The sequence below is a fragment of the Carassius gibelio genome, chromosome B11 (assembly GCF_023724105.1).
Source record: "Carassius gibelio isolate Cgi1373 ecotype wild population from Czech Republic chromosome B11, carGib1.2-hapl.c, whole genome shotgun sequence".
NCBI classification, from domain to species: Eukaryota; Metazoa; Chordata; class Actinopteri; order Cypriniformes; family Cyprinidae; genus Carassius; species Carassius gibelio.
In genome coordinates this window covers 4,884,204-4,904,897 of record NC_068406.1, presented here as the reverse complement: position 1 = coordinate 4,904,897, position 20,694 = coordinate 4,884,204, and the positions used below count along the sequence as shown (strand labels likewise).

The 20,694-nt window shown below is 39.1% G+C and overlaps 1 protein-coding gene across 1 annotated transcript; it reads left to right on the top strand.

The window, feature by feature from the left end:
• The first annotated feature begins 3,537 nt into the window (after positions 1 to 3,537).
• mettl1 (methyltransferase 1, tRNA methylguanosine) lies at positions 3,538 to 18,736 on the top strand. Its single transcript, XM_052569195.1, has 6 exons — positions 3,538 to 3,752; positions 3,863 to 4,002; positions 8,761 to 8,945; positions 16,719 to 16,832; positions 18,265 to 18,366; positions 18,505 to 18,736. The coding sequence occupies exons 1-6, from the start codon at positions 3,673 to 3,675 to the stop codon at positions 18,622 to 18,624; spliced, it is 741 nt and encodes a 246-aa protein (XP_052425155.1). The 5' UTR covers positions 3,538 to 3,672; the 3' UTR covers positions 18,625 to 18,736.
• The last annotated feature ends 1,958 nt before the right edge of the window (positions 18,737 to 20,694 follow it).

Here is a 20,694-nt window from a genome sequence, read left to right as displayed (position 1 = left end):
ATTTTGCTCATCTTAAACAAGCCTATTAATAGTCCTGAGAGCAGCGACGCGTTTCATAATAAAAGTCCTGAGCGCATGAGAGTCAAGTGTCAGTCTGAGCTGGATCAGCAGCAAAGCGTTTCATAATAAGAGTCTTGAGAGCATGCGAGTCACGTGTCAGTCTGATGCTGAATCAGCAGCGGTTAAGCTTTCATAATAATAGTCCTGAGAGCAGCGACGTGTTTGATAATAAGAGTCCTGAGAGCAGAAGAGTCATCTGTCAAAATGACGCTGAATCAGCAGCGAAGTATTTCATAATAATAGTCCTTAGAGCAGTGACGTGTTTCATAATAAGAGTCCTGAGAGCAGGAGAGTCACGTGTCAGACTGACACTAAGTGCGTTCGACTTCATGAAGCACTGCGCAAACCGATCACAGTTTGACTTGAAGCACAGAAAGCATCAAAGTACTGCGAGAGTGTTTCGAGAGCAGCCGGCTGATTCAGCCGCCGCAGTTTCTCCAGAGCGGCTGCAGGAGCACTGATGACGACACAGCTGCTTAACGATTGGCCAGATCCACCACGAGACAATTATAACGTGTGTTTCGGGTTAGACGAACCTTTTCAGTTCCAATAATGGTAACAAATTTGTGTTTTTAGAATGGTAAAAGCATTTTTTTGTATTGTAGTCGCACTGTTGTATTGAGTCACGTTTATCATTCAACACTGATAAAAGCATATATACCCCACTGTATTAGTATTTAAATAGTATATGATTATGTTAACTTTATTTTTTAAAATATGGTGCAGTATTAAGCAGTATTAAGTTTCTGTTGCTCATGAAAACGTTTCTAAAACGTCTGTGTATTTTACAAATATTGCATTTAATGCACTTTATCTGTGATAAAGTATGCAAACACCACGTCACTAACGGGAGCCGAAGGTGTCCGGCTTGACATGTCTGTTTTTAACTCCGCCCCTAACTGCAAGCAGCTACTCTCGCCGATCGCCATCTGTAGCCGAGCTTCAAGTCGAACGCACCCAATAATAGTCCTGAGAGCAGCGACGCATTTCATAATAAAAGTCCCGATGCATAAGAGTCACGTGTTAGTATAAGCTGGATCAGCAGAGAAACGTTCCATAATAAGAGTCCTGAGAGCATGCGAGTCACGTGTCAGTCTGATGCTGAATCAGCAGCGAAGTCTTTCATAATAATAGTCCTGAGAGCAGCGACGTGTTTCATAATAAGAGTCCTGAGATCAGGAGAGTCATGTGTCAGTCTGACTGAATCAGTGGCGACATATTTCATAATAAGAGTCCTGAGAGCATGAAAGTCACGAGTCAGTCTGATGCTGAATCAGCAGCAGTGCAGCGTTTCATATTAAGAGTCCTGAGAGCAGGAGAGTCACTTGTCAGTCTGAAGCTGAATCAGCCGAGAAGCATTTCAAAACAAAAGTCCTGAGTGCAGCGATGCATTTCATAATACGAGTCCTGAGCACAGGCGAGTCACATGTCAGTATGATGCTGAATCAGCAGCGGTGCGTTTCATAATAAGAGCTGAATAATGAGCAGCGGGCTGTAAAACTTGTGTCAGCCTATTGATCTATAATTATTATATTGCTAGAATCCTTTACAATTTATCAAAATTTCATAAACAGGCATTATTTGCATGGTCATTAATCTTTAAGAACAATTTCTCCCATCACCAGCACTTCATTTGGAACAATCCAGACATTGTATATAAGAGAAAATCTTTTCTCTATTTTTAATAGTTTATTTTTAGTTTTTTAGTAATTGGTTTGAGAAAAACATTTTGATTGTTTCCCAGTTATTTGACTCCGAAGAAGGTCTTATTTTAAATTACGAAGAAATTGTATATAAATTAGATTTCCCAGTAACTCCACTGTCATGAACGCTATTCCTAAAGGAGCTGTTATGCCTTTAAGGGACTCATTAGATCATCCAGCACTTTATCTTTATCTTTAGACCCATTTGAAATCCCAGTAGGAAAACTATGCTTTTTGTCACATCTTTCATGTAACTATAAGATTAGATGGCTCTTTCAAAAAGAGCTTGTTACAACTCCATATGTGGTGTCTTATTGGACTAATGTTTTTAATCATATTGACTGGAAAAACTTATGGACTTTGCCTTTTAAATATATAATTAGTGACAAGGTTAGAGAGATCTCATTCAAATTGATTTTACCCAGCTAAAGTGTTTTTGAAAAGGTTTAAGTCGGACAAGGATACTGTTCTTCTTGTGGTGACCCTAATGAAACTGATGTACATTACTTTTGGGATTGTCCTCATACAGCTATTTTGGAATAAATTCTCTAATGTTATAAATCACAGTGTGCTCCAGGGTTTCTCTTTGGTTTGTAATGATGCACTGTTTGGCTTCTTTAATATACAAAAAGATCAAATTAATGAATTGTGTATTATTAACCTAATATTTCATCTTACAAAATTTAATATTCACCGCAGTAAATTCACTCATCAAAATCCTTTATACAGTATATTGTTTTTAAAAAAGAGGTTCAACTGTATAATCCAAAGTGCTTTTTCATGAAACGGCTTTCATTTTGTAGTCAAAAAGTAATATAAAAACAATGTCAGGGATCAAATTCTTGTGGACTGTCCAGTGACATTGCTATTGTCCTCTCCCTGTAATCATAGCCAAGTTTAGCCAAATCAGTTCCCGTGAAGAAATAAACTCATCTACATCTTGGATGGACTGAGGGCAGGGCTGCAGAACAAAACTGGCTCAACTGGTATTTAAAGCTGAAAAGAAAGAGTGCACCTTACCCGGATGATGCACTTAAATTACCAAAAAACAAAGCGTGTAAGACTGAATACTTCATGCACTCAGCTGTCACAGCTTTACTTACGTATCTGCTTATAAATGATAACATAACCTTATAATTCATACACTACATACTTGAGTGTAGTGCATAAGTGTACATGAGGTGTGTATTGTGTCTCATTCGTGACACTCTTGAGTCATCTTTCAACATTTTGCATTTTCCGAAAAACTAGTTTATTTTGCATGAAACTCTGACATCCCATGTGACAAAACGTTATCAAAATAATTTTGATTTTACAGATCTTTTACAAGTTTATATGCTAAATATATACTGTTTGACCTTATATGTGTCCCTGGAGCACAGAAGCAATCATCAGTAGCACAGGTATATTTGGAGCAACAATACAATATAAGTAAAGATCATGTTCCATGAAGATATTTAGTAAATTTGTTACTGTAAATATATCAAATCTTAATTTTTGATTAGTAATATGCATTGCTAAGAACTTCATTTGAACAATTTAAAGATGATTTTCTCAATATTGTGATTTTTTTTTTACTCCGTCAGTTTCCAGATTTATAATAGTTGTATCTCAGACAAATATTCTCCTCCTAACAAACCAGACATCAATGGAGATATGTTTTATTCAGCTTCAGATGAAGCATCCATCCCAATTTCAATACATTGACATTATGACTGGTTTTGTGCTCCAGGGTCACGTATGTGCTCATGACGTCACGACCCTGCAGCTCTGCGCATGTCCAGCAGAGGGTGAGCGCGCTCCTGCTTCAGCTCTGTCTGTCAGACGAAGAAGAGCATCACATGTGAGGTTTCGAGAGTGAAGACAGCACGCTGTATTTGGAGTTAAACCGCACACAGTGAGCAGCAGGATGAGTGTGTCCATGCCGCAGAAGCGCTATTACCGGCAGAGAGCTCACTCCAATCCCATCGCGGACCACAGCTTCCAGTAGTAAGAGCGCTCTCTCCTCGTGCTCTCTTTCTGTGTGTGTGTGTGTGTGTGTGTGTGTGTGTGTGTGAGAGATGATGATGATGATGGTGTGTGTGTGTGTGTGTCGGTAGCCCGGTGTGCCCCGAGCAGATGGACTGGTCTCAGCTGTACCCGGAGTATTTCCGGCCGCTGGGCGGAAACGGGAAACCGGACAAACACAACGCGCAGGTGGAGTTCGCGGACATCGGCTGCGGATACGGAGGACTTCTGGGTAACCTGTACTTACTTATTTAACATTGGAGAAAATATCTAAGCATTGGGTTAATACAGGTGCTGGTCATATAATTAGAGTATCATCATTATTTCACTAATTCAATTTAAAAAGTGAAACTGTATATTATATTCATTACACACAGACTGGTATATTTCAAATGTTTATTTCTTTTAATTTTGATGATTATAACTGACAACTAAGGAAAATCCCAAATTCAGTATCTCAGAAAATTAGAATATTTTTTTAAGACCAAAACAAAGAAAGTATTTTTAGAAATCTTGGCCAGCTGTAAAGTATGAAAATGAAAAGTATGAGCATGTACAGCACTAAATCTTAGTTGGGCTTCTTTTGTCTGAATGACTGCAGCAGTGCTGCGTGGCATGGAGTGGATCAGTCTGTGGCACTGCTCAGGTGTTATGAGAGACCAGGTGTCTCTGATAGTGGCCTTCAGCTCTTCTGCATTCTTGGCTCTGACATATCACATCTTCCTCTTCACAATACCTCACAGATTTTCTATGGGGTTAAGGTCAGGCGAGTGTGCAGTAGAGCTGTAATCGGGCCTTAAAAGTTAGGCCCGACAGGTTTCGGCCCGAGCCCGACAAGTACAGTTTGATTGACAGCTTTTTAAAAGCCCGAACACGTTTACAACCTGACATTATTCAAATGTGCGCACACACACACCGCTCTTTTGCCTTTTGTCAAGAATGAGTCGTTTATACATTTTTTAACATAATTTATTCATAACTAACGTAGACTAGGCCACTTGGAAGTTGGAATAAAGAAATAAAACAAGTCCTCTGTAACATCGTAACATCTCAGCACTCTATATAGACATAGACTCATTTAGCCTATAAATAGACCAACGCACCACTAAAAAACAGTCTTTTTTAACCAATTAAATTAAGATCAGTTTTTAATTAAGATTGGTATTTGGCAATAACTAAATTAAGATAAAGGGTCCGCCGGATTTGCTTTGCACTATCAGCTGACATTTAATAAAAGAATAATGCCAACATTAGCGTAAATACTCTGTCCACATTATGCCTTTAAGACTCAGTGAATATATAGTTATCATTTGAAAAACCTTTACTCACAGAGATTAGGCTAAACCTGCATGTTTTTGTGGAGGAAAATGATTGAATCCACTGTAGATGTCTTCAGCGCGCTCCTGCACTCACTGATGATGTCATTATTCTCATTATAAACGGGTCAAAACTTTTCCACACCTCAGACTCTGCTTTAGTTGCTGGTGCAACCAAAACTTAATCGCCAGAGGCAAGCCTCTGTTTCTCCTACTCCGCATCCATTTTCGCCTTTTTCTCGCCCTAACCGAAACACATTACATGACCGGAGCACAAGCCCGAACCCGCGTGAGATGATATAAATGAAGCCCGAACCCGTCAGGTCCCATCGGGTTCGGGCAAAGATCTTCAGCTCTAGTTTGCTGGCCAATTAAGAACAGGGACACACTGATCCTTAAACCACGTACTGGTAGCTGTAGCACTTTGATATTCTAATTATATGACCAGCACCTGTATAAAGTTAGAGAAGCACCAATTGCAGTTTCCTTGGTCGATTTTATTTAATTTTTTTAAAGTGTGACCTGCAGCTACCCAATTTTGCCAAGTCCGATCTCTTTCTAAGAACTATAATTCATAACATATGCAAAAATACAAACAACAAAAAAATGTCAATGCAAAAATTTATTGACATAAAAAAGTAATAATAAATACAATTCCCCCAATCTTGGACTAAGTTACAGCTATTTACACTGCAAAATTTAAAATGCATAAAGAATTTCATAAAAATTATTGGTTTAAATATATTTTAAACACAAATAAGAAATGTTGGGAAAAACATGTAGAGAGTTTTAAATATGTAACCAAACCACCAGTAGGTGGCGCCAGATGACTGTTAGTCCTTCATTCAACAGATTTGTTCAAACAGCTGATTCATTCCTTTAATTAAAGTTGTTCGAAAACCAAAATGCGTTCATGTCTTAATGCAACTTTGATTAATTGTTTAGATCCATTTCAAATGTTGACCCCTGGATATTCATAATTACACGAAAAATAGTATTAATACAGACAAGAGCAGTAGACAATTAATATGAGAAAGTGTTATTATTATTTTTTTTCCATTAGGAAAAAGAAGACTATCATACATTTTTACCATGAAATACAGGGGAAAATTTAATTCAGCATTATAATAAGTTTTATATAAAATAATCTTGTCAGACATCTATCTACAACAAGAATCATTTGATGACGAAATAAATAAATAAAACACTATTTTTTGTTAATGATCACTGCAGCAGTAAAATACTAATTAATTGTAATTTTTTAATTAAAATCTTTAATAATCTTTGACACTATCTTTCAAACCACTAGGTTATACCTGTTTATCAGCAAGACATTTTTCAGTATTATAACTCACTTTCTTTTCATTTTTTTTTTTTTTATAAATACAGGTCAAAATAATTATTTACAAGAGCTGTTTGAAACATCAGACGCTTGTGTTTAATATGCATGTGTAATTTTATGCTTTTGTAGCCTAATTTAAAAAAAAACCGCTCAAAATGAATAAGTGCACAGAAGATGAGTCACTGATTGGATTCATAGGGCTGTGTGTTTGTCATGTTAATGTTTGTGGTGTGGACTGACTGTCATTGGTTAATGTAGTTACATCTTAGAGCTGCAAGAGGGCAACATTTAGCAGCACTGCCCTTAGATAGAGCCTCACGACTCACAGAGCTGGGGTCAGGATCAGTGTGATCTCCTCCTCATCACAGAGAGAGCTGGTCTAAACCTCACAGTCTTCCCATCTACACTCATAGGGTTGTATAGTAAACAAGAAGTGGATGTTTGTGGAAATGTAAGCATCAAATCTCTAAGGCCTGTCATGTCAAATCAAACTGTAGAAGCTTAAATCCTGTCAAAAACCAAATGTTGGTTAATGTTTTCTTTTTGTTTCGTTTCCCTCTATCAAAACAACTGAATACCTGTCTGAGAGTAATTTTCCCTTTTCTGAATGATCTGCACTGGCACATAATGCAACAAAGACTGCTCAAATCGAACAGATTTTGTACACTGTGTGAAAATAATGTAACAATACTGCCATCTTTCCGAAGTCATTCTCATCCTCCTGTAATCTGGCTCTGAATCTCAGGTCAAAATTGTCTTTTTGACCCCTTCTACAAAAATTATCCATGACAATTAATCATAATTTAATAATTAATAATAAATTTAATAATAAAACCCACACATACATCTATCCCCACCATCGTACTGGCTAATGTACGCTCGTTGGACAATAAACTGGACTACATTCGATTACTACGCTCAACTCAGAGACTGTTGTGTTTTTGTGTTCACGGAAACATGGCTCAGCAACAGCATTCCAGACTGCGGCGGCGAAAAACCTGTGGCGGCGGGCTTTGTGTTTACATCAATGACGTGTGGTGCCGCGATGCTGTTGTGATCAGCAAACACTGCTCACCCCCGGTGGAGTTTGATTATTAAGTGCCGGCCGTTCTATCTGCCGAGGGAATAAACTGCTATACTGCTCATTCGGTGTACATTCCCCCGTTCAACATCATCAGCAACAGGAACGAAGCAGTAAATGAACTAGGTTATGCCGATAGACGATAGTATCGTGTATCAACGCTAGTCAGAGATATTGACATAAGCAGATTTCTCTGTCGATAATCAAGACGATATTAGGCTCATTTTCCTATAAATGTGTTAGATTATAATAATAACTATTATTTTATTTTTACTGAGCAGAAGCGCTCGTCGACCGCCGCGGAGAATATGCGTCTGGTGTGAACAGGCAGACGCTGGACCGTGCGTGATTTTCCATTCCGTTCCACGCCGCTTCGGTGTCCGGTGTGAACCAGGCCTAAGGGGCCGTTCACATATCGAGTCTTTTGCGATCAAGTTCATTATATCCTATGTAGGCGCGCAATATGCATGCTCATAATGGAAGCGACGCGCCCGTTTTTTCCTGGCGAGTCCGCACCGCATCGAGTTAAAAACATTTAAATTTTTCAGAATGCCGCAAGCGCACTGCGCGTCATGTGACAAGAACTAACCAATCAGCTTCATCCTTTCCCGTAACAACATTGAAAGCTCGGCAAAGATGAAGGAACAACTGATCATAGTTGTATATGGATTGCCATTTTGACATAAATTTAGTAGCTGAGCTACTGCAACCGATTTTTAGTGCTGCAAATTCATTTATCCTTTGCTGAAATTTCCGCGTCTTCATGGAGAGAGCACGTCATGGTTACTTAGCAAAGGCAGACGCCTCAGGGGTGCAACCGCCCGAGCGCTTTGGAAAAGAAAGAGAAAGAGGCGTGTTTAGCGTTTTCCATGCGTTTTTAGGCGCGATGTGTGAATGGCCCCTAACTCTTTCATGGCTTACAAATAAAGTAAAGACAAAATAATAACAAAGCGACAGAGCGAACTTTTCATCCATAGTGGTTCTCACGTAGTCCTTCTCTTTAAAGACTGATCACTTAACTTATAACGCACACTATGTGGTGACATAGAAGGACTATGTGAGAACCACTATGGATGAAAGTTCGCTCTGCCACCTTTTTATTATTTTCATGCTTTATTGTCAATTCTTCCACATATACAGTACATACATACAGAGAATCGAAACTGCGTTACTCTCAGACCCCCGGTGCACACAGATAACATTTAAGCCTAAAAGTCTCTCTCTCTCTCTCTCTCTCTCTCTCTCTCTCAGTGGCGTTGTCGAAGCTGTTCCCCGAGCAGCTGATTCTGGGTCTGGAGATCCGGGTGAAGGTCTCAGACTACGTCCAGGACCGCATTCGCTCTCTGCGAGCGGCTGAGCCGGGCAGCTTCCAGAACATCGCCTGCCTGCGCAGCAACGCCATGAAGTACCTGCCCAACTTCTTCACCAAGGGACAGGTGTGTGGAGGCATTTCAGGCCCATTCTTAAAATTATTTTGGTTTGCAGTAACAGTAAAAAAAAAAAAAAAAAAAAAAAGGGTCGGCAGGTTGGTCTATATATATATATATATATATATATATATATATATATATATATATATATATATATATATATATTATTATTATTATTTTTTTTTTTCAAGTTTCACTGAATTTTTTTTTTACATCTTTGTGATGTTGTTGACGTATGTATGAATTTAAACAAATTAGCATATCGTGACGTCACTGACTGTGTTTTCAACCCGTGCCTTTGGGCGCCTCATTGCAAACCTCATTTTGATGCAGGATATATAGACCACAAACAAATTGAAATCTTTGTCAAAAACATGTTTATTGCATGAATTTCAGGTGAGAAGGAAAAAAAAATGAGGTATTATTATACTGTTTTACTTGCATCCAATGCAACCTACAAATGAGAGAACGTTTAATTTGCTTTCTTGGGTTGTCACTTTTGTGAAAAAAATCCTGTTTGATTTGAGTGACAAGTGTTCATTGAAACGATTGTAAAATCGATTTTGCATGTCTAAATAAGTTTTATACAGCAAATAACACCAAATACAGGTAAATCCACGGACAACAGGCTGGAGGAATGTAAAGATTCAATATATTGCTAAAGACCAATATTTCTGATGATTTATTGGCGTTAAGTTACGTGCACAGTGACAAACAGGAGTGCAACATTTTCGAAAAACAATAAGCAGAGTGGACTGCCATAATGCAAAACATTTACTGCAGGCTTCAACATGGCTGTGTTTACGATTACATTTCAACAACAATTAAAAAATCGCATAGGTGATTTTCTAGTGCTGTCAAAAATAAGTTTTTCGAATATTCGTCTAATTTAAAATAAAAATCCACATCTGAATGCAAAAACATTGCATTCGAATTTTAGGTGTGCATTAAGGAAGCTGCCTTAGGGCCGTTTCATAGTCAACGCGAGCAAGCAACGCAAGCGACGCGCTCCCTTTCATAGTCTAAACAGTGAACGCATGCGTCACGGGTGATGCGTGTATGCAATACACCGCTCAATCAACAGGGGGTAGTAGAGTCGGGTGATATTAGTAGAGTCGGGTCGCGTGATATTCAGATCACAATGGCAACTGAAGAGGGGTGTATTCTGTTGCTGATGAACTATCGTATAAATGTGGATGAATACGTATAAGTTCGCATAATTTTTCCTCTTCGCCCGCCATTGTATTCAAACCTTCTTCTTCTGTAAACACAATATACTTGAATTAATGTACAATACTTGCAATGTCGCCCCCACCAACAACGCATAGTATTGCGTGAATCGGCGTGTCGCGTATCAAAAACTAGGACGACACATTTGGCTACGCACCAACGCATAATGGCGGCTGAAGCGTAAGGATGCGTAGCCTCGGGGACGCGTATGCGTACAGATGCGTTGACTATGAAACGGCCCTTATGAGCCCCCGGTACTTCACAGTCTGTGTTCCAGTCCATCTCGCCGCGCTTACAGCCGTGTCTACACAACTTTCATAGGCGGACAAGCTCAACACGCAGTATCTGCGGTCTCATCTTTCACCTCGTGTACGCACACCATCCGCGCTCTCAAAAAATGTCTGCATGCGGATGACGAAAAGGACATAATGCAGACAGTGTGCGGATGGCCGAAGTATACTTGATCTTTATCAGTGGCGCACGAGTTGCGATGACGATGTATGTGGCATTGCATTATAAGGTTACGTTAGCCTATCCAGTTTAAGCCACTACAAAAAAAAAAAAAAAAGAGAACATCAATGTGGAGAAGATCTTGTTTACATCAAAACTGAAACCAAGCTGTTCATACAGAACACATATTTCATGCATTTTCTGGAGCAGTGGTTTTCAACCTGTGGTCCGCGTAGTTTTTCCAGAACTTCGTGCCAAGTTAAAGCGTAGTCGAGCTGTTTTAATGAATGTTTTAGATGTATTATGGTGCCCGAACCCGTATGACTTTGAACAGTGACCGCGAACATTTAGTTTACTGCAGCCGCAGCCATCATTACCAAGAGCGAACCGTTGTCTCTGACAGTGAATGAGAGTATGAGACGAAGTGAACGCACAGACCATAGTGTGACATCCGTTAACAAATAGTGTAAACATAGATGACGTCACGGGGTTTTTTTTATTAAAGAAGATAGCCTTCGTTTGTATGTAGTCCTAGGCAATTTATATATTTACAATACTTAAATATAATTTATAGTATTTCATTGCCTTTGTATTAGTTGTTTGAAGAGTAAAATGTCTTAATGCAAATTTACAAGCAAGTCGGTCGGACTAAAAGCAAAAAAAAAAAAAAAAAATTGAGTGGGTCCTAAATTGACAGGGTCAATTTCTGTCATTTATTCATGCTCGTGTCATTCAAAAACCATAACACTTTCACGTTTCACATTATCATGAGGTGTGATCGCTGTGAGTACAAAAACAATTCACAAAATTTGGTCTTCTGGTCCATCTGCATGGACTTAGACAAACTTTACAGTGTTGTTCATGGAGAGCAGTTCAATCACACACTAAGAAAAAAGATTCAAATGTACAAATGTAGTTGACTAACTTTCAGCATATATAAATATTCTTTATTAAATGTGGCTAAAATAAATAGTTTGCAACCAATTTTTTTTTTTACAGGGACAGATTTTGTATAATATTTTCATTGCATAATGAAATGATCCTGATGCAAAGCTTGTTAGGCACAGTGAACCGCAGTTCTGTATTTCACCAATTCTTTGTCTTGTTGTAGCAGATATCATCAAGCCTCGGGACACACCAACACTAGAATCCACATGCTTTAGTTTCCACACCAGAATAAATACCTAAACACTTTCCCTACAGCTCTGCCTCGACTTGTCTTCAGGTCTTCTCTGCAGCAGATCTATATGGAGGTGTTTTAACAGCAGCAGGCCACTGATCTACTGAACATTAATAAACCTGGGATATGTCCAATCCAGCAGCACACTCTCTAAGCTATGGACTCGTATATTCAAAGACGCAATACTGAAGCAAAGACATGTTTTATGTGTAATGTCTAGTGCAAAGAAGATTGTCTAGACTTGCAGATGAGGGAAATAAAACAAGCCCTTTATAAGTTCACGGCCCAGCAGAGAAGAGGAAGATCCATCATGCACCTCACAAACCAGGGTCAGAAGACAGCTGCGTATAATGTGTAGGATGGGTCAAAACAGACTCCTAGAGCGGGTTCAGTCCTCACATCACCAGCCAATCAACTGATCCCCTCTCAATCATTATTCCTGGAAAAAAAACGAAAGTTTAGCAAATCAAAGTAATTATCAACATGTAGAAACATGCACAAAACTGAAACAACAATTATGTCATAGAGCTCTAAAGAAGCCTGTTTCCATGAGGGGATACAATAAAGGGATTTGCAACCTTTGTATCCCATAATTCTCAGTTGATATCTCACAATTCAGACCTTTTCTTGTTATTTTGAGAAAAAAGTCAGATTGGTGAGATATAAAAAGTTGCAATTCCTTTTTAATCCCATGATGGAAACAAGCTTTCATCAAGGTCAGTGCATCTCTTCAATTATCAGACGATTTGACCTTTTGTGACGATCCTTTCTTTTATTTTGAAAGGTGATCTTATTGAGCTCTTTCTATCAAAAATCAGCAGAAATCTCAAAAGCCTGATCTGGGCAATTCCAGTTTAACAGCTGCTTTTGTAATGAACTGAATGTGTAACTGCAAATGATAAAAAAACAACAACTGCACGAGTGGAACTTCACTGGAATCTTTCAGTGTTACATATTCTTACTTGATAAGAAACAAAGTATCATCTTTCAAATTATATCCATTCATTTTTTTTTTTTTTTTTTTGGAAATGTAAACAATAAATGCTGTTTTGGTGCTCTTTGATGTGGTGATACAAACTGCTGTAAACACCACAGTTCAAACTAGAAAATTTTAATTATAACAATTTATATAAAGAAAAAAAGAGCAGTTTATCCAGTAAACCACTGTTTAGTTAAACAACAGCATGTTTAGTTTTTCCCTCTTTGTACTGAAATCATACCGAACCTTAGGTACGAGAAGAAGCTCGTTGTAGTCCCTACAAGCCGTAACTGTACACATTAAACTAACGTAACTTTAAAAGACTATCTCTGTTCATATTGAACTTTCAGCATTGTAACTTTGCAGATGTTGTTAATGCTCAAACAGCAACATTACACACTAGCTAACCTTAAAAAAGTGAAGTCCCAATCAACCACACCTTTAAAATGCTTTGTGCCATATTTATTTTGTAGAAAATGCCAGGCTTACATCCTGACTGTAGTGTTGTGTAGTTACTTTTTTTCACTAATGAGTCTGTAGCCTCACTTGACTTCAGTCATGCATCATTAAATTGCAATAACTGTGCGCGGAGATGCACAAAGTTAAAGGGACAAAGTCTTTCATAGCTCGAACATCCGTAACTCCACCGAAACCAAAACATGTCTGTGTCTCAGGGATGTAAATAATACCGTCACCACACCTGAACATGACAAGAGGATGAAACGAATGAGACTGAACTGATCCTTCAGAGCCGGAGGGCTTTTGGCATGAAACGTACATGCACAACCCAAAAGCAGACCCACAGTTCTATTTACAGCACCCTTCTCACTGCTTTCTTTTAGTAAAGCCTTAATTAAAACAAAGTGTGTTTTCCACCTTGTGAGATGGGGCCTAAAAAGACAGCCAGAGGCCCTGTTGCTCCCAGTAATTATCCTACAGTTTGTCTTTATTTATTTGGCTAATAAAAACCAGTGTGCAGAGTTATTCTAATATTAGCAGCTGTGTAATAAACGCTCAGAAAGCGGGGAATTCCAGGCCAGCAGCAGGTTAGTCCTCAACCCCTCACACGTCTGCATGGGCTTCAGTGAGCAGAAATTTGGGTTTCGTGCTCCAGAGCACAAGCCATCACTGGGTCACGAGGCACAGCAGCTTCTTTAAAGCTGGTCTGTTTCCCTGGAAGCACAGCGTTTGAGAAGCAGAATAGCTTGACAATTTCTGCACAAGTCGGGTGGCAGTGCATTGCTTCTGCACAGGGCTACAGGTCTAAGTTCTGCCTTCTCTTGGGCGTTTGAGGACTCCAGCATGCAGAGTCTCTCGAGGAGAAGCACATCCGGAATATAACCACGGTAGAGACAAGACTTAATTAGCTTCAGGTGCACCTTATCACATGCCACCAGTTCTGTTTGCAACGGTGCCCTCCTCTCTCACACCTACTCCCTTTGGGAACCTGGTAAAGGGGGTGATCTAAGATGTTTAGTCTTATACAACCCCCTCACCCCCTAAGCATCATCCCCGTCATATGACCTCCAGCTTTTCCTTGCACCGAACACCCAGGAGTGCTACCTCCTCAAGCCGGCTCCATGTGGAGAGGGCAGACCAGGGATATCTGTCCAGGCAGCTCTTCTTCTAACATCATGCCGGAGAAACATCTTTATTGATTCTCCGTCCAAGACCGGGCTTTCACATACATTTACAAACAAGAAAGGACGATGCCATCGGCTGCTGCGCTGTGCAACGGAGCAATGCAAGATGGTAGGTATGGCATCAGGCCTTTTAGAGACCAACAAAATATTAAAATGGGAAAGAAGAATAGTAGTGTCCCTACTGATATTAAGAGTTGTGAAGGGTTTCCGAGGGGATTCGGATTCCACTATTCAGTCCGGGGGAACCATGGCACTTCAGTGGCAGGATAGTCTCAGTCTCAGACATCACACCAATGGACCGTTGGCTGAACATCTGATGCATACAGAAGATTGGAAAGACTGGAATTTCAAGTTCAAGAGTTTCATCATTGGATTGGATAAATTATTCAGGATTTCTGGGAGGTGTCTGTGTGTCTTGTTCTTTGACATTCTGCCTGGAAACAAAGATGCCATGATGCCAAACCCCCTTAGAAAGAAGAAAATCATCACGTTTACAATTGTGACGATGATTGCTTATCATGATCAACTAAATGCTGGATTTTGCAAAAGCATGTGAAAAATTGAAAGTTTGTGGCATATAATCTTTTAAATACACTTTTAAATACACACAGGTCTGTTATTGTAGGGACATTTCCATATCCCTAAACATGACGTGGCACAATACTACCGGTAAACGTGATTGGTTGTTTTACCGGTCACTCCTATGGCCTCTTGGGCAGGCTTTGGCCATTCAAAGCAGCGGAGGTTCCCAGACCTTCTGCCGTGATTTCAGCATGGGGCTCAGGGTCCAGGGAATCTGGTGATACTTGAATCCTTCCCCGCTCCCCTGATGGACCTATGAGGATAGAAATAGTAGACACCCACATTGACGAGTTCTTGTGTGGGGAAAGTTTATACGAGAACAAAGACATTATCACTGTTAACACTGGAAAGAAAAAGTGCAGACACTAGATAAGGATGTATCTTTCTAGGGAGCTTGTGTTTGTGCACACTTGATGTGTTCCAGACTGGATAAATCCACCTCAGAAGGGTGAGAACAATCATGGCCACCATATTGAGCGGCTGTTTTAAACCAAGGTGCTCAAACCTGGCCACTGAGGGAATTCAAGAGGTACAACTAATCAGCACTTTGCCACCAAATGTTACATTATCCATTATTTACTTTATAGTCCCCAATATGAAGTTTTTCGTTCATTGCTAATAGAAGTGCTGGGTAAGTAATGGACAGAACACATGTATTATTTTGACTCAGCTTGTTGGGTTAAACCAGGGGTGCCCAAACTCAGTCCTTGAAGGCCAGTGTCCTGCAGAGTTTAGATACAACCCCAATTAGACACACCTAAACCAGCTAATCAAGCTCTTACTCGGTATACTAAAACACCCTTAGCCAGGAGTGTTGAGGCAAGTTTGAGAAGACTCTGCAGGACACCTGACCTCGAGGACCGAGTTTGGTCACCTCTGGAGTAAACGTTTTTACCCACTGTGCTGGGTTGTTTTAAGTCGTCTATTGTTTAAAAATTATTATATCGTGGCTTAAAATGGACTGGAAATTAAAAATCACACAGAACAACAAAATATGAACATTACACACTAAAAAAATGCTGGGTTATTTTTCTCACCCAAATTCTGGGTTCAGACTGTTAGGTCATTTTATTATAGACTGCTGTTGTTATGTCACTGAAAAAGTGACATAAGTATTAACCAATGGGTCCTAGTGACAGTACAGTGTGACACCTTGTAATTATTTGTAAAATTTAACTCAGAAAAAAAATGATATATACACTCACCTAAAGGATTATTAGGAAAACCTGTTAAATTTCTCATTAATGCAATTATCTAATCAACCAGTCACATGGCAGTTGCTTTAATGCCTTTAGGGGTGTGTTCCTGGTCAAGACAATCTTCTGAACTCCAAACTGAATGTCAGAATGGGAAAGAAAGGTGATTTTGAGCTGTTTTGAGTTCACTGTACTAAAATGGCCCCCACAGTCACCAGATCTCAACCCAATAGAGCATCTTTGGGATGTGGTGGAACGGGAGCTTCGTGCCCTGGATGTGCATCCCACACCTTGTTGAATCAATGCCACATATAATTAAGGCAGTTCTGAAGCTGAAAGGGGGTCAAACACCGTATTAGTATGGTGTTCCTAATAATCCTTTAGGTGAGTGTATGTATATATTCATTTTAATTATTCCTGCCATTAGAAAGTTATGGGCTGGGCTCTATTTAATAGTATGTGCACTTACTTGCACCTACAGTGTGCTAATTACAAATAACTCCTCTCTGTCGTTCACAGCTCAGCAAGATGTTCTTTCTCTTTCCGGATCCACACTTTAAGAAAACCAAGCACAAGTGGCGCATTATTAGCCCTACGCTACTGGCGGAGTATGCATACACACTCAGAGTCGGGGTAAGAGCACTTTCCTCTTTAATGAGCCATTTAAAACAAATGAATGCACGATGTCGAGCACAAGACTTTAATTGCCCGCACATTTTACACCGGTTTAAATCCTTAATTAACCCGCAGCACTGACCTGTAAGCACCTCCCTCCCGCAGTCAGAGCAGTACAGCTTTCAGTCCTTTAATGTGTAAATGCTCTTTGTTAGGCCTTGTAGAGCATCCATTTTTATTTATTTGCTTTACCTTAGTGTTATTCATATGGTATGACAGGAAACGTGTCATACTATCTCTGTATGGCCTCTCGTGTGGCACATCTGTCTGAAGGTGTGTGTGTGTGTGTGTGTGTGTGTGCGTGTGACGGCGCTGGGGGAGGTCGATGAGAACAGAACAATGCCAGGCTTGTGTTTGTGATGGTGGGTTATTAATGCAGACTGACTGCACAGTCAGCAGTGTATATGGAGGTCTGGCCTCAGTGAAGATGGAAGCGGTGAGGACAAAGGTAACATGAGGTGTGTTGAGACTCAATTAACGTCAAATAAAGTTTCCCACTGCTGGTAAGAGTGAAGGGGCTGCTGAAGACCTGTGTCACTTCCCAGAATCTCATCTTCTCATTATTCTGTCTGCGCTGTCTACAGAGTAAACGCCAATGACACGGCCGATAAGATCCCGTGTTTGCTCTGCTGCTATTTTGACCCTCTCTGTCATGGAAATCTGTTACAGTTCAAAGTATTTAAGGCAGGACCGTGGCATTGATTTTCATGTAAAATGTGCTGGGCAAGAGTCAAATCAATAGTTCAGATGAAGCGATGCAGAGGTGTGTGTTGTGTGTGCACGTCCTGAACGGCTCTGCAGGGAAATTCTCATTTAAAGGGGGCATCGGATGCTAAATTAACACTTACATGTTTGAACATAAATGTGTGTTGGCAGTGTGTGAACACATCCACCCTATAAGGATAATATAAATATAAATAAATAATATCCCCACATCTGTGCCGCTGAAGACAACTTTTATTTTTGAAGGAAATGCGCCCCCGATCTGCCGAAATGCATTTGTTTGCGCAAATTGTTCATGATGTAGTTTCACCTCTAGAAGAAGTGTGTAGAAGTTTTTTTTGCAAATCGCCTTTCTTAATAATGTGCTAATAAGCAAGTTCTGTGGCCCCAGAGAGGGGCGGGGCCAGCAGAGCTCATTAGCATTTAAAGAGGCATGCACTGAAACGGATTGCTGAAAACAGAGCTGATTTTGACAGGGTAAAAGGGTGTTGTTTTACACAATCTTTGAAAGATTTTAACAAAGTATGTTACAGACTTTTGATTAAGACCCTAAAGAATTAACTTGTAGAAAATGGGCATCTGATGACCCCTTTAATCATTCAGTGAATGAACGTGTGGTGGCCAGTCCTTCAATGTGTGTTCTGTTGGTCTTGGTGTTCCTGTGCAGGGTTTAGTGTACACAAACACTGATGTTGAGGAGGTTCACCACTGGATCGTCAAACACTTCAGCGATCATCCTCTCTTCTGCAGAGTGTCTGATCAAGAACTGGTACGTTTACATCGACTTAAGACCCAAGACCTCATTTATTAAGCCTGAATTCCTGAACACAGGAATCGTATTAAAGCACGTTGATTGTATTTGTGTGTTGGGTTGGTTAACGTGATATTTTGTCTGATTGCGTCGCAGGCTGATGACATCATCATTAGTCATCTGGGGACGTGTACGGAGGAGGGAAAGAAGGTCCAGAGAAACGGAGGCAAGAATTTCTTAGCAGTTTTCCGCAGGGTGGAAGATCCTCAAACGTGACGCTCCTCGGATGAAGCCGTCGCACTCTTCTGTTTCCAATGATTTGATTATCAGCCAGCAATTTGAACACTGTTCGTGACATTTTCTTTATATTAAATGTTTGTAATATTAAGTGCCTCTCTCTGTTTTTTCGATTTACATATCGATGCAAATAAACTCATACTTTATGATCCTTTTGAGTTTGCTGAACACCGTACTGAGAGTTTCATTATGAGGCTTCTGTGGTGTTCTCATACAAGTGAGTTTAAACATAAACAAACACACATAAGCAGTGAATGGGTGCCGTCAGAATGAGAGTCTGATAAAAATAACCCAATAATCCTCAGCTCTCCAGTCCATCAGTGAACATCAGGAGAAGACAAAAGATGAAACGCATCCAGCATTAAGATGATTTTAACTCAAACACATAGAGTCTATAATCCAGAATAACACTTCCTCCAGTGAAAAAGTGTTCTGGTCTGAATCAGGAGAGAAATCTGCACAGATCAAGCAGCGTTTAAACAGCTCCAAACGAATATGTGAGACAACAGCAGATTAATTTTTGGAAGTGTTTTTATGGATTATGGACTCGTGTATTTAAGTTAAAAACATCTTAATTCTGGATTAATGCTCTTCTCCAGATGTTCACTGATGGACTGGAGTGCTGTGGATTATTGTGATGTTTTTATTCCAAGTTTCTGAGCTCACTGCAGCACACACATGTTGGTATGGTCACATGTACCTGAGCAATGACAGAGTAAATGTTTGCACATGCGAGCGCTCTTGAGATCAAACACACGTGCGTTCAGACCGCAGGATCCTTGACATGTCTGATGGTCAATCATCTCTCAGACTCTGAAATACTGCAGCACAGAACGTGTTCAGTTCAGTTCCTGCTGCTCATGAATCACATCAGACACATTCACACCGCAGCTCAATAAGACCATAACTCTTATTTCATGTGTACACACAGTTCAGTTATCTATGATGTGTTCTGCCATGTGTCATGTTTGCTGCTTTGAGCTGCATTACATCTTCAGGAGTGACTCCTAAAGTACATACACATAGCAGTTCAACAGATTCATTTCTGTCACTTGCATTTTGTATGTAGTGTAAATGAGCAACATCGCAAATCCTTGACTTGTTATGATCTGGGCAATTCTCATTTAAACCACATTTTCTCATAATAATACGATATGTCATTAAAAACGGCATCTTTTTTTTATTAAAACGACATCTTTGTTTGTGATAATGAGATATTATGTCGTTAAAACTACATAATGATCTCATTAAAAAATTCTTGTTAAATCATTTTAATGTGTGTGAAACAAATATTAAAGCTCTTCTTTTTTTACCCATAAATTAAAAATACCAAAAAAATCTAGCTTAATTTTCCTTTTTTCGGTTTCTCAAACAGAATTAAAGAATAATAATAATAATAATAATAATAATATAAATAATAATGAAATAAATACTTTGTCATTTCTCTTTATTTATTTTCGTTCTTATTTCTATTTGGTGGTAAATCAAACTTAAAGTAATTCAAATCAAGAAATATTCCAAGCCCAGAATCAATTATTCAAAAATAACTATTTTTTTCTGATCATAATTTAACCATATATCTTTTAATGAGAAAAATGTGTAATTTTAACGATGTAACCTCATTACTACAAGAAAACATGTCATTTTAATGACATATCTCGTTATTATGAGAAAAGATATAATTTTAATGAGAAAAAGATGTAATTTTAACAAAGTAACACGTTATTACGAGAAAAAATATTTTAATAAAGTAACATCTCATTTTATTACAAGAAATTATGTTGTTTTAACAAGAACAAGACGTAACGTCTCGTTATTATGAGAAAAGTAATTTTAACGACAAATATCCTGTTTTATAATGATAAATGTTGTTTTAGTGACATAAGATCTTGTTATTAAAAGAAAATATGGAATTATTATGTGAAACTACGTTGTTTTAATGAGAAAAATGTCATTTTAATGATGTAACATCTCGTTTTTACAAGAAAATATCTAATTTTAAGGACGCTACATTTCGTTATTATGGGAAAATATGTAATTTTAATCAGA

What these genes read in the sequence shown, in the direction of transcription:
- mettl1 (XM_052569195.1), top strand. Translation starts at nt 3,673, where the DNA reads ATGAGTGTGTCCATGCCGCAGAAGCGCTATTACCGGCAGAGAGCTCAC. An exon ending in ACTTCTTCACCAAGGGACAG is followed by an intron (nt 8,946 to 16,718) that starts GTGTGTGGAGGC and finishes TGTCGTTCACAG; the next exon opens with CTCAGCAAGATGTTCTTTCT. An exon ending in CATACACACTCAGAGTCGGG is followed by an intron (nt 16,833 to 18,264) that starts GTAAGAGCACTT and finishes GTTCCTGTGCAG; the next exon opens with GGTTTAGTGTACACAAACAC.